We start from the raw sequence: 13,963 nt of genomic DNA, 5'->3' as shown, positions 1-13,963 counted from the left end.
TGCCGGATGTTTCACAGCCATGGTTTAAACAGTTGGTAGCGCGACTTTATTGGCGGGCTGGGGTCGCTTTACGTCAGGGTGAAGTGGGAGGGGCTTGCGGTAGCAGCTTCGGTCAGAGCTGAGCCGAGGGGAACTGTCGCTGTCCATAGCCGACTAGCGACTTCAGACTACACTGCCAAGATGTCCGACGACGAGCAAGAACAGACTATAGCCGAGGATCTGGTCGTCACCAAGTACAAGATGGGCGGTGACATCGCTAACCGTAAGTTAATGTCAGCAAGTAACTGTCGGTGACTGGATGTGACGACCTGCTCTTTTCGGCCTGTCGTACAGCAGCTAACATTGGTTCCCTATAGCAGCAACCATGTGGTTTAGATTCGAAGCACACATATGCTATCACATCTAGCTAGCTACCAGGTGCAGCCGGGTCGGTTGAAAGCTGCTTCTAACTGAATAACTGAACGACTGCTCGGCTTTCTGCTATTGTTACCCAACAGCAGCGATAGGGTTTCTTACAGGCAGCTGTCTGTGTCACTAACTAGTGTGGGATGCTAACAAACCAGCTAGCTCAGAATGGTGACCGGTGTTCGGCTGTAAATGTCACGTAAACGGTCACGAGCTGAAGCTCTTTTAAACTACGTTTATGGTGACAGATGACATTCATGGTCAGTCGACAGCATGAAATTTGCTCTAAAATCATTCACATAAGGCTTCTTTGTGCATTTAACGACCAGCACATTGTGGTTTCATGATCACTGCTCCATTATATGATGAAAACACAGGAAACACCTGCATTCTATAGATCTCAAACATCGCACAAGATGTATGGTTGTATTTAACAATTTAAGCAGTAATTAGGTCGAGGTACTTGGTCAGATTAATGCTGTAATGAAAAACAAACTTAAATCTATCCATTTAATCTATTTGGATGGATAGTGCAGTCGGGAGATGGGACATATTTGCTGTGGCACTACCTCATAGTACATTAAATGCATATCCTGGCCACCACAGTTTATATTTACACTCTGTGTTTGTGTTACAGTGGTGGTCTGGAGCTTATCTCAGCTGTCATAGGTCTAGCATGCTAACATAATCAGAAAAAAAAACTTATAGTGAGCTAATGCATCAATCTGCCTGACTTCCCTCCTGTCTCATCCAGAGGCTCTCCGTCTGGTCATGGAAGCAGCCAAACCCGGGGTGTCAGTGCTCAGTCTCTGTGAAAAAGGTGATGCCTATATAATGGTGGAGACCGGGAAGGTCTTCAAGAAGGAAAAAGAAATGAAGAAAGGTGAGGCCCGCATCTGCCCGTTATGGGTTTTTGTGTTTTTTGTGGGTTTTTTTGTGTTTTTTTTGTTTTGTTTTGTTTTGTTTTCCCGAGGTGGACACATCAAGGAAATTAGATCCAGTAGAACAAACTGTTGGCAGTGTTTTCTGTGTCATTTCGCACAGCATCGAGTAACTCTAATAGCAGAAGGGGCTTTAAAAACTAGCATGGTGACAGAGTAGATCTTCTAAGTGATATACTCCTCCATACTCCATTCTTGTATGGCTTTCTTGATTACATTTGTGGATAATTTCCAAATGAAGACTTGGTGGTTCTCTTCTCCCTCTTCTAGGCATTGCGTTTCCTACCAGCGTCTCAGTCAATAACTGTGTTTGCCACTTCTCTCCCCTGAAGAGTGACCCTGACTACACACTTAAAGATGGGGATCTGGTCAAAATGTAGGCACCATGCACTGTAATAATGTTACCCCCTCCTTTCCCCCGTGTGTCTCTAGTCTCCCAATGTATTGTCCTCCCTACTTTCTGTGTGATAGCTCCGCTTTCTCTTTGCTGTTGATTGTGTCCTTCATCTCTATGGTCTTGCCTCTTGTGTGTGCTGTGTGTGTGGCAAACGACAAGTAAGGTATGTTTTTAGAACGGGTGGTATGCCGGATGTTAGCTTTACTGCCCATCTTATCCGCTAAATCCCATATATGACGTTACTCAAATGCAGTATTTGGCTTTGAAAAAGAAAGTCGATTCATCTTAGTTGTTGCGTTGCCACTAATGTCTTTGTCCTCTGTAACGTCTTTGTGCTGTGTGTGGATATTCAGTGTTGTAAAGATGTTTCTTCAAGTGTCGTGATGTGGTTTTTATATTTTTTGTTTTTTTTAATGTGTCTCACTCTGCTAACCTCTTTGCTGGGCACGTCTGGAAAGTTTAATACAGTCAGTAATGCTGTTGCCTTGAATTCATAATAAGTCCTTCACCATATTCCAGCTGATCTACTGCCAAAAAAGAAACTCACCTTGGGTTATAGCTTCCATTTATTGCAGATTAAATTGTGTATTTTTGTCTGACCTTCTCTTATTATTGTAGTCCTCACTAAGCTAATTTTCCAAAGTGGAACGATCTTTTGTCCTTCCCAGTAGATTTGATCTGATTACTTCCTGCATCAGTACTAGTACATTTGACAGCCGGGTAGCACTTAATTAAAGGCATGATCTGTATCCTACAGTTAGTTAATTCTTTCGTTTTTCCTTTTCTTCTGATTTTGTGTAGCGATCTCGGAGTTCATGTTGATGGCTTCATCGCCAATGTTGCTCACAGCTTTATCGTGGGAGCCAGTAAGGTGAAAAAACAAAAAAGCAGACACGTGTACATATCACACCTTGGTCACAGTTTTGTATCATCTCATGTGAGTCCTGAAGTCGTCTTTTTTTGTTTTTCTATATGCAGGAGAACCCCGTCACAGGCCGGAAAGCTGATGTGATCAAAGCAGCTCATCTATGCGCAGAAGCAGCGCTACGCCTCGTGAAACCTGGTAACCAGGTATGTTTGAGTGTTTCATGAGGCTTTTCCACGTCAGCTGTGATCAGGACTAATATTCTCTGCAGGGGTGTGCTTTAGTCATCAAAACATCTAAATGACTTGTAATTATTAATTTGGCACAGATCTTACTTTTAATGCATTTTTGATAAGTGGAAGAAAATTAATGGATGTGTAATTCGCTCCAGTAGTGCTTCTTTGCTACTCTTTAGTCCACATTTTTCTGGCTCGAATACCATCATAGACTAGTTCTGCTACAAACTAGGTGTAAACTTATTTGCAGTCTCACATGTATTTTAACGGTTATGTCGTACAAAGATGTAATTTGGATGTGAAAGTAATTAATTTTCTCTGCCTCAGAACACTCAAGTGACAGAAGCCTGGAACAAGATCGCACAGTCGTTCAAGTGCACACCTATTGAAGGTGGGTTCCTATAAAAACCTTTGTATTTTAATGTGCTGTCTGTCTTCACATAACAAGATGATGATGTGTGGGATTAATGAGATGTATGGGAATGTTTTCATGGAAACAGTTCATGTTTTAAGCTTATGGGTTCCGCCCATCTCTTTGTTTTAAAGGTATGCTGTCTCATCAGTTAAAGCAACATGTCATAGATGGAGAGAAGACCATCATCCAGAACCCAACAGACCAGCAAAGGTACATCTTTGCAATAAATATGAACTAAAGACAAAATCACCCTATTTCCCTCAGTTTTCTTCCACTCGTCCAATTCAGGGTTATAGTTTGGGTGGAGCCTATCTTAGCTGTAACAGTGTGAGAGGGAGGGCACACCCTTAAAAGGTCACCAGTCTATGACGAAGCTATCACAAAGACACAAACACAGTTTCACACACGTGTTCACACCTACAACCAATTTAGAACCGTCAGTTAACCTAACATGCATGTTAGTCTCCCAAATCAAAGGAACCTAACATACACAAGATGCCACAAAGCTGCTGCAGTTGCAGGCACTTTTAATAATTCAAAAATAATTACTTACAAAGATCGAATACAAATAAGAAGAACTGGAGCCAACGCAAAAACAAACAAGAGGAGGAAGACCGAGAACCGACCACTCAGTGGGCTGGTTCGGATTCAGGTTGATCTTCTAAAAATAATGTTAATAAACTAGTAAAACTGAAACAGGGCTGCTGATAACTCCCAGCTTAGGTAATAATGAACAAAACTGTTAAAAGCAACTGAAGGAACAAACGCACCTACAAAAGAGACTGCTCTGTCTCCTCTGAATTTATATGAGGGTGGGTGAGCCTGCTTGCTAGGGATGAATGCAAGAGGAAAGAGCAGGCTTAATATGGATGATAGAAAAATGATAACCAGATGGTAGATGTGCACACTGAGCCGTGCATAACAAATGCCCACGTCATTTGAAAAGATTAAAAAAAAAAAAAAAATACTGCATGGCCTTGTGACTTTTTTTAATAAATCCAAGTTCTCTGTAAAGACAGAAAACAGAGGAAAACAGAAAACAAATATTTTCGCTCAGGCTATCCCACCACTGAATTTGATCAGTTTTGGAGAATCCCACTGCTGAACTTCATCCACCTTCCAGTGCAATCCCAAGAAATCTGTTTTGTGATGCTAACTCTTGTACAACTGTAGAAAATCTGGTTATGTGACAGTTTTTTCAGTCATGAATTTAAAAGAAAGAAAGTTTCATAAATGTATATTCATGTAATGTGTTGCTGTCCAGTGCAGGGTAGGTATGGGCCAAGTTATTATTTTTGAATATTGGCATTGCCCCAGAATGTGACTGTGTGCATGTACGCAGCTTTTCTGCCTGTGTGACGATGTCAACAGCGGTAGTTGTGCTGCATTGGAATGAAAAATATTTAGAGGGAGATCCTCCTGAGTAACTTGAATGATTTTTGTGGGACTGTTTGTATTGTGGAATAAAACTGACGCTCGCAATGTGTTTTGACTGCCTGCTCTTTCTGTTGATTGTCAGAAAAGACCATGAGAAGGCAGAGTTTGAGGTACATGAAGTCTACGCTGTGGATGTGTTAATCAGCACTGGAGAAGGAAAGGTTTGTTGTTTTTCTTCTTGTTTGTGAATGGATGTTATGATTCTGCTCCCAGTAATCAGCACTGAAGTATTGTGTTCTATGCGATTTGCTTTTAGGCCAGAGACTCGGGTCTGCGGACTACGATTTATAAGAGGGACCCGAGTAAACAGTACGGCTTAAAGATGAAGACCTCTCGTACGTTCTTCAGCGAGGTTGAGCGACGTTTCGATGCCATGCCCTTCACTCTCAGGTGGGAACACCACACTTTACTTGTAGCCAGCTGACAGCGAGTTGGGTGCTAACAGCCATTTTTCATTCAGAGCTTTTGAGGATGAGGCCAAAGCCCGACTCGGCGTGGTGGAGTGTGCCAAACATGAGTTGCTACAGCCCTTCAGTGTGCTGCATGAGAAAGAGGGTGAGCGTCTTGGCTCTCTGCTAGACAGGTTTGAATTATTCACAAGCTGTTAACCCTACGCCTGTATCTTGTTCTCAGGAGAGGTTGTAGCTCAGTTTAAGTTCACGGTGCTGCTGATGGCCAATGGGCCTCACAGAATCACCAACGGACCTTTAGACCCAGAGCTGTACAAGTCAGAGCATGAAGTTCAGGATCCAGAGCTAAAGGTAAGAATGATAATAACAATAATAAATATATATACAATAAGTCAATTTCATTAAACGTCTTATTCACATCATGTCAAACTGTTGTCTCTTCTCTAGACTTTACTACAGAGCTCTGCAAGCCGCAAAACACAGAAGAAAAAGAAAAAGAAGGTAATATTTTATTAGTAGTAGTAGTACATGCCAATGCATTTAAACCTGACGTCATAAGTTAATGTTTCAGATGGTGTGATTTGATATTGATATGGTAAACATCACAGTTTGGAAATATCAAAAATGACTGTATTTAGTGTTTGCTGACTGAGATGTTATTGTTGTGAAATTAAAGTGGTAAGTGCCCTGATTGTTTAGCAGTAGTTTGTGGACGGAGATGAACTCAAGGAAGACTCGTGTATGCTCATGCTGCGGTACTGTTTGGCCTGTTGGCGCTTTTGGCTGTGAAATGAAAAGGATATAATCAGGGTGCACATAAGTGGTCCGCAGGTGCGCATTCGCTGTCAAAATAAAAGACACGCCCCAGATAAGAAGTTGAAATGCGCGTTTGGGTACATAAGATTTTCTGGAGGAGGACAGACATTTGTTTAGCACTCTTAAAAATATCAAAGAAGCAAACTCCTTTAAGCAATTACTTTAGTGTTCCTCCACCTCCAAAGAAATGTCAGAAGGAGTCCGAACCGCAAAAGAAGCATGTATTCTCGGAAAAGTGGTTGCAAGAGGTGAGCTGTCTTCCAACAAATGATGAACGCACAGAGATGTGGTGCAGAATATGGTGTGAAGATCCCACTCTAGCAGACAAAAACAGTGCCTTTAATATGTATGCAAACGTGCGTTGCAACTTCTTATCTGGTTTGCGTCTTTTATTTTGACAGCGAATCCACACCTGCGGACTAATTATGTGCACCCCTGGATATAATGCTTTTAAAAGGTGTTATGGGTACATAATTGATGGGGGGTAATCTTATTGGTATGTGGTTGTTAGGCAACATAACGATGTCATGATATATATCGTTCAGCTTTTGTGGATCTGAATCGTTTACATAAAATTAAAATGATAGGATTCTTTCATAAGGTGTTGCGGGTGCATAAAAGCAACGAGTTCAGTAACTAGATCATAAGCCCTCATAATCGGGTCATTCCGAACAAATTTTGGAATATGGTAAGATGGGACTAAAATCTACAACAATGCCTCCTTTTACTGATTTACTTATTTCGTTTGATCTTTAAGGCCTCAAAGACAGCAGAAAACGCAAGTGGACAGCCGACTGAGGACACAGAAGCCGCAGAATGAAAACTGCCTTTCCACACATGCAAGACTCCAAAGAAATGCAAGAGAAAACATGACAAACTTCCCTGAACTCGCTGCCCATTCTCAACTCAGTATAGCCAATTAAACTGATCAATTCATAAGAGCATTGGCATCATATAAATATTTGACATTCCTATGTGAATTATTAACCCTTTATTGCATTCATGAAAAGGGTTACAGCACCGAGGATCCTACAGAATCTTTACAGATGGTTTCAGTAAATTTGTTGCTGAATGTTAATTTTTCTTTTAAATTTATAAGTATATTAGTCCTTTTTACACTTGTATTGTTGGCAGCTGAAAACTTTATTTTTGAGTGGACTGGGGCTTACAAGTGGGCATTAATGGGAGTAAACTGGCATAAGGTTTGTGAATTATACCAACAGAAACTTGCATCATATTTGTTTAATGCGTCGTATCATGTTGTGTGGGATTTGCCACATTTCTCTTTGGCAACAAAGTCATTTCAGGAGATGTGTTAACAGACTTTTACATTCATGTGGAAATCCAGAGGTTTGATTGGCCACCTTTAAAGCTCACTTTAAGTGCTAATTTTTCATCCACTTGATTATTAAGACATTTCTTAACCACGCCATGCAGTAAAGGGTTAAATTATAATTTTATCTCTCATTAATTGTTACAATCTACAAATGATCTGACTGCAGGACCTGAGAAACACAGACATGCTTACAAATTGGTTTTTACTTAGATTTTATGTATTGGAGGTTTATTCTTCTATAATAATGACCGGAGTACATTTTTCGCTAAAGCTACGAAGTTTTACCTACACTAGATTTTTAAAAGCAATAACAGAATTAGCAGAAGAGCAAATATTTTTAAGTATACTGGCAACAAAGTTGTAATCAGCTTGACCTAAGGGAACAAACTGCTACATTTACTGCCATTCCCCTTGAATTTTATGAAAAGAGAGAACTCTATAACTGTATGTTCCAGTTTAACGACAGGAAAAGGAAAAAAAAGAACTTTTCTATCAGTGATTTGCTTTACTACATCATTTGTCTCGTGAAGCATGACAGCTAAAGCTGATCAGGTTTTAGGTAAACTCTTCTGGGTGTCTTCAGAGGAGTTGGACCATGCAGATCATCTCTGGTCAGAGTTTGATTTTTGAGATCTGGGATAATGTTGGGTCACATTTGTCAACAGGTGAATATGTTGGAAATCGGAAAATCCTGCTTTGTAGCTCAGTCAGTGGGCAATGGACCTTTACATCTATGAAATAAAAAAACATTTTCATACACTTGTCTTTCATCATTTCTTCAGGGCATTGCTGTATTATGTCTAGTCTAAAGTATCAAGATCATCAGATTGTGTCCAAAAATTAGACGTTTTGTTTGTCTTTTAATGTTTGTTTTAAGCTATGAAGCAAATACTGATATTAGCAGAAACTCAACACAAACTGTTCAAGAATTCTGTTTGAGACAGTTTTGTATCATGATGTGTTATTCTTCTGGAAGCTGGTGTCAGAAGATGGACATTGTCAAAAACAATACTCAGGTAGGCAGTGGTATTTAAACAATGCTCTGCTGATACTGAGGAGCCTGAAGTGTGCCAAGAAAATATCCACCATGCCATTACACCACAGGCAGCCTGAGCTGCTGATACACAGCAGAACGAAGCTGTGCTTTTGTGTTGTTTATGCAAAGTACTGACCCTGCATCCTAAATATTGCATCAGTATTCGAGAACCATCAGATCTGATGATGTTGTTTCAATCTGCTGTTTCTAATGTTTGTTGAGTCTGTGCAAATTGTAACCTCAGTTTCCAGTTCTTAGCTGACAGGAGTGGGAATAAGTGTGGTTCTGCTGCTGTAGTCCGTCTGTTTCATGGTTTGAACTGCTCTTCTGCCGACCTTGATCGTAACAAGTGTTTATTTGAGTTACTATTTCCTTCATGTCAGCTTGAAGCAGTCTGACCTCTGACATCAACAGAACATGTTCCCCCAGGCAACTGCCGCTCACTGGATATTTGTGGATATTTTTGGACCATTCTGTGTAGGGCCTGGAAGTGGTTGTGTGGAAAAATCCCAGTAGTTCAACAGTTTCTTAAATACTCAGACCAGCCTGTCTAGCACCAAGAACTATGTTTAAATTCACTTAAATCACCTTTATTTAACTCAATGATAATCTAAAGTTAATTTGGTTTGATTTAGAAACACACATATACTGGTTATTAGATAAATTTCTAAACACTTTCAAAATATACGTGTAAAACAGCTGGAATGAATGAAAGATCCAGGTGAACTTCTAAAGGGACATTGAAATAAAACAGGATCTTCAAAGCAGGTTTGTGGCTATTTTGTGAAAAAGGTGTCAGAAAGGTCTACGAACAAAGACCTGCACTTTTGGTGTTAGCCCACCATTGTGTATGAATATGTGTATTTCAACACACACACACACACACACACACACACACACACACACACACACACACACACACACACACACACACACATATTGCATTATTAATTAATAATCAATTACTATGATTAATATTTATGACTTTAACAGCTGATTCAGTAATTTTGTGTTAGTAATGTACACTAAAAAATGCGAGTCTTAACAACACATAAAATCAATAAAACCAACTCGACTGCAGGGTTAATTTTGTGCTCAACGGAAGGTCGTCGCCTTTAGAAAGCAGGAAAAGTGGTTGGAAAATATCACCTGGTTCGCTCGTACGTCGATTTGAACAGTTGGACTACATTTCCCGTTGAGCTGAGGCGCTTCAGCTGTCGCCTGAACATGACGTCACGACACTTTTAAAAGCCGCTCGTTTTCTTCGTCACATCCTCTTTCCGTTGCTCTTCTCGCTTTGAGGTATGTTGAGTTTATTCCCCGCTAACAGGATCCAATTTAATCTGCTAATTTAACCGGTCATCCACTCTTACTGATCACTAATTGTTTTCGTTTTCACAGAAACCTCTCCACACGATGAGAGCCAAGGTGAGATAACAAACCAATATCGATATTTCAGCTGTTTGTGTCCTCTTCCCGCGCCAGCTAATGCTGCTAGCTCCTTCCTTAAGCTCTTCGTGTTTATATCATTAAATATACCCTGCTACCCAGCTCCTTAAAATATTAATAGAATTTTAAGTGATAACAGGGCATTAGCTACATATAGTAGTATAAATGCTAATACTACTAGAAGCTTTTCTTTGGGGCATCTTGTAATGTTGGCACCGTAGCTAGCTGGCTGAGCCCAGGCAGCCATGCGTGTTTGAAAACAGATCTGCATGCAGCGTGACAAACACCACTGTGAAATGCTTTTTAGTACAAACATGTACTGCATGTTCTGAGGCCCTGTAACTGTCTGCATCACAGTAAGCATGTTGTCCAAGTAGTGGCGCAAATGTGGTCTTGATGTACTCTTAATGACTGTGCTTTTTCTCCCTTTTTTCAGTGGAGGAAGAAGCGTATGCGCAGGTAAGCATCATGATAAACAAAGAAAATGTCTTTGTCAGCTCCCTAATCCAAGCTGCTTAAATTTAGGCTAGACAACACAATTGTTTAGGCTTTGGAAAAGTCAGGTTTATAAGGAAGGAAGTCTGTTTTTTTTTTTTGTTTTATTTTACATTTAGTGGATATCATTGAGCTTTAACTGTAAAGTATGTTAGGTTGGGCTTGTTCAAATGTTGACAATTGTTTGCCCCTACGTTTCAATTGGATGCAGGGAAAATTATATCTACTGAAAATGACCTGGGTTATATAGTTCCTGAGCAGCATTACTCCAATAACTGAAATTCAGTTTTCAGCCAAGTTTGTACAGTGTCAGTGTTTAATTTAAAGATGTACAGGTTTGTAACTGAGGGAACACTGTTAAAAAGCTTTACAAAATGAATAAATGAATACACGTCAATGTACTCACAAACTCGCTTGGTCTAGGTGGTGATAAAAATCATTAAATAGAAAACACTCCTGTCCTGTCCTTAACAGCTGAAGGGAAATTTACATGATTGGTCCGATATTGATGGGCATCACAGGGCTGTCCAGTTTTGGTCATAATCTCGATAACTAGTATTACTGAATTATAGTTTAACAATTTTTGTTACTATCTTAGTCCTTGTGCTATTGAGTGTTTTACTGACAGCTGCTGTTTTCCAACAGGCTGAAGCGTAAAAGGAGAAAGATGAGGCAGAGGTCAAAGTAAGCCCCTCCTCCTGCCTGCCAGCTGTGATCACATCTGAGCCTCTCCAGGTGACTGACATGCGGACGAAGGGGGATTGCTCGGCGGTTCCATCAACGAAATTAAAGGCCTAAACCCCCGATTTCAGATGACCACGCTTTTCACGGAGCCCGCTGTGACGGTCTGACTGGAAGATGGTGAAGATGCTGGAGAAGAACATGACTACAGCTGCGTTGTTCATGGACCATAATGCATCTTGTTTCTGTACAATTGTTTGTGGTGTTTTGAACAATAAATGAACACTGTTAAATTACCACCAGTTTAAACCTCTTGATTTTTATGTTATAAAGTAAGGCTAGGTTGACTGACTTGTACTTGAAATAAATTACACTACAGGTGTTGGATGTGTCCTTGATTCAAATGGCTAAATTATGGCAACATGTCTTGCAGTTGTCTAGAAGCCTGGTAAGGAACTAATCATTTCATTCAGGTGTGTTGACCCAGGGTGTTATCTAAAACCTCCAGGACACTGGCCCTTGAGGCCTGGAGTTCGACACTACTGAATTACACAATGTGTAGGTTTTATCAGGGCTGTCGGGCAGGCTAACTGCATACAGGGAGTGTTAAATGTTAATGTGTTAGCTGGATGAAAATAATTGGAGGCAAATGTAACTGCAGGTGATTTATCCAAGTGCCTTTTAGAAAAATTGCTTTCGATCTGAAATCAAAAAGGTTAAAGTCCTTCAGTTGGAAGACAACTTATAGTACACGTGTTTAAAAGCAGAGGTCAAGATTGACTCCTGTGTGAACTGCTAAAGGGTCAGCTGTGACACAGAATCCTGGTGGCAGTGTTTTTAGTTCAATCAAGTTGTAAATTGCATCTTGCTGATGAAATGCTGCTGTTCAGGGCCATCCCACAACAAGTCATTCATTTCCATTATTTTTCATCTCTATTTTCAACCATTCTGGTTCTTTGTTTTTAGCCCAATGACATAATGCAAAATCTGCTACATAGTTGCTCATTAGAAATAAACTTTATGAATGAAAAGATCAAGTATGGACATGTTATTAAAGTTAATAAAATTTCATACTATTAAATTTCTTGCAAAATGTATGAAATGTATTGAAAGGGACAAATATCCCCTTTGCAGGCATTAATATACACTGATAATGAGTAGATGTGGATTAGAAAGTCACTATTCAGTGTATTCAAGGCTAAGTACCTGACAATATTTGAGTAAATGTAGTAACTTTCCCTTTGTATATGCCACTGTAAATGAAATGCCCTATTTCCTGTATATTCTAATTTAAACTACATCGTTATCTCATTCTCTTTTCAAAACCTGCTGGACTGTAAAGGTTTACTATAGGAATATCAAACACGTGGTTTGATATGAAGTAACCTGCCAAACGGTCCAGTCTGGTCCATCTGATTGCTTTGAAAACTGAAAAATTTCACAGAAGATAAGGTTAGCTTTTGGACATTAAGAAGTGTGGTAATTTTAACTTGAATAGTACCTATCAATGGTAGCTATTCATTCAGAATGTGTGGATTTCTGGAATATATGCATCCCAAAGTTTTTGAGTTTGTTTGGTTTTTTTTTTTTAATTTATAAGTATACACAGAAAGACTATATATCTCTGTTTGAGTTTTATAATTTAAATTAATTTACAGATCGTTGCCTACTGGGTAAAATACGACCAACTGTTAACCAACTGGTCTTCAGATAACTGAAGAACCTTTGTAACACAAGTAACGACATCATTGTAACTGTAATTTAGTTACAGAATTTAGTGCAGTAACATTTGCCTTCTAGATGGCAGCAGAGTCTTTCAGGCTGGAGTCAAAGAGTTTTCCCAAGCTCTTGACTGGTTGTTCCGTTATGGACGGGATTATAGTTCCTGAGATTGAAAACCGGAACTTGTCCGTCACCTTTCCCTTCTTCAGCACCATAGATCTTGACTTGGAAGGTTTGACACTCATCCTTGCCCCTGAGATGAGACTCTCAAGACCTCATAACATCCACCTGCACCCTGGGACTGATGGCATCGTGATGGTGAGATGCCATCAGTCCTGACCTAGTTAGCGGCCCTCTACACTCCACCTCAGCGGCCTTGACCACCATGTACATTGCGAGAGCAAAGAGCATAACTGAGATGGTACAGCCTGTTATTATACCTTTCCTGAGGCGATGCCAGTCTGAAGTCACTGACCCAGAAGTGACCCTCAGTCTGAAATTGCCATAATAATCCAAGATCAGGTGCTTGATTTTGCTGGGAACATGGTGGAGGTGTAGAGCACGCCCAATCAGCTTGTGTGGGATAGACCCACAGGCATTTGTCAGGTCAAGCCACAAAACAGCTAGATCGCCCTTGTTCTTGTGGGCTCCTCTTATAAGGTGTGTAACTACGTTAGTGTGCTCTAGGCAACCAGGAACTACTGGGAGCCCCCCCCCCTGTTCTGAACTGACGGATCAATGTAGCTGCTTCTAAGAAGAAACTCGGTCAGTCTCCGGGAGACGATGCTAAACAAAACCTTCCCCTCTGCGCTCAATAGCGAGATGCTCCAAAACTGGTTGATGTTTTTCGAGTCCTCCTCTTTGGGAATCCAGACTCCCTCTGTGCACCTCCACTGGTCATCAACTCTTGCTCTCTGCCATATCACCTTTAAGATCTTCCACAGATGTCAGAGAAGCACTGGGCAGTGCTTATGGGACCTGGGGAGGATGCTGAGCAGGCTGACTTGATGACCTCACACACCACCTTCAAACTTGGCTCTGTCAACTTAAACTCTGCTATGGGGGGTTGACGAGAGCTTCATTAGGTCCCAAATCTTGTTCCCTCTGTGGGTCACTCATGATGTCTTGAAGGAAGTGACTCACCTCCTCTATTGAGCATTTCAGCTGGCCGCTGTGTTTGTCCCGAGCAGTTGTTTTAGCAATAAAAGCTGCTCGTTTCCTGGCTCTCTCTCTTCCCCGTCTCCTGTGCCACTCTGCTCTGTGGAGGATTATCAGCTTCTTCCTCAAGATGTCACGCAGTCTGTCCTGACTCTCAACACTCT

General features: G+C 40.6%; 1 protein-coding gene and 1 long non-coding RNA gene across 2 annotated transcripts; both read left to right on the top strand.

Moving 5' to 3' along the window:
- Nucleotides 1-70: 70 nt before the first annotated feature.
- Nucleotides 71-8,017, top strand: pa2g4a (proliferation-associated 2G4, a). The gene is made up of 13 exons (XM_080301305.1): nt 71-262; nt 1,160-1,288; nt 1,617-1,722; nt 2,545-2,614; nt 2,722-2,814; nt 3,172-3,235; nt 3,391-3,469; nt 4,779-4,857; nt 4,953-5,086; nt 5,157-5,251; nt 5,330-5,457; nt 5,554-5,607; nt 6,680-8,017. Exons 1-13 carry the CDS (start codon nt 181-183, stop codon nt 6,740-6,742), a joined length of 1,176 nt encoding a protein of 391 aa, XP_080157431.1. The 5' UTR covers nt 71-180; the 3' UTR covers nt 6,743-8,017.
- A 1,354-nt stretch (nt 8,018-9,371) lies between these two features.
- On the top strand, nt 9,372-11,216 carry LOC145428708 (uncharacterized). The gene is made up of 4 exons (XR_013909020.1): nt 9,372-9,596; nt 9,696-9,722; nt 10,180-10,202; nt 10,884-11,216. It is a non-coding gene; the product is annotated as an uncharacterized LOC145428708 (long non-coding RNA).
- The last annotated feature ends 2,747 nt before the right edge of the window (nt 11,217-13,963 follow it).

The sequence above is a fragment of the Astatotilapia calliptera genome, chromosome 5 (assembly GCF_964374335.1).
Source record: "Astatotilapia calliptera chromosome 5, fAstCal68.1, whole genome shotgun sequence".
NCBI lineage: Eukaryota > Metazoa > Chordata > Actinopteri > Cichliformes > Cichlidae > Astatotilapia > Astatotilapia calliptera.
Note: the sequence above shows the minus strand (reverse complement) of the source record. Positions and strands in the feature narration are given on the sequence as shown.

Excerpts from the sequence above, each read along its gene's own strand:
- pa2g4a (XM_080301305.1), top strand. The coding sequence starts at position 181 with ATGTCCGACGACGAGCAAGAACAGACTATAGCCGAGGATCTGGTCGTC. Across the intron at positions 2,815-3,171 it reads TCGTGAAACCTGGTAACCAG|AACACTCAAGTGACAGAAGC; the intron begins GTATGTTTGAGT and ends TCTCTGCCTCAG. Across the intron at positions 4,858-4,952 it reads TCAGCACTGGAGAAGGAAAG|GCCAGAGACTCGGGTCTGCG; the intron begins GTTTGTTGTTTT and ends ATTTGCTTTTAG.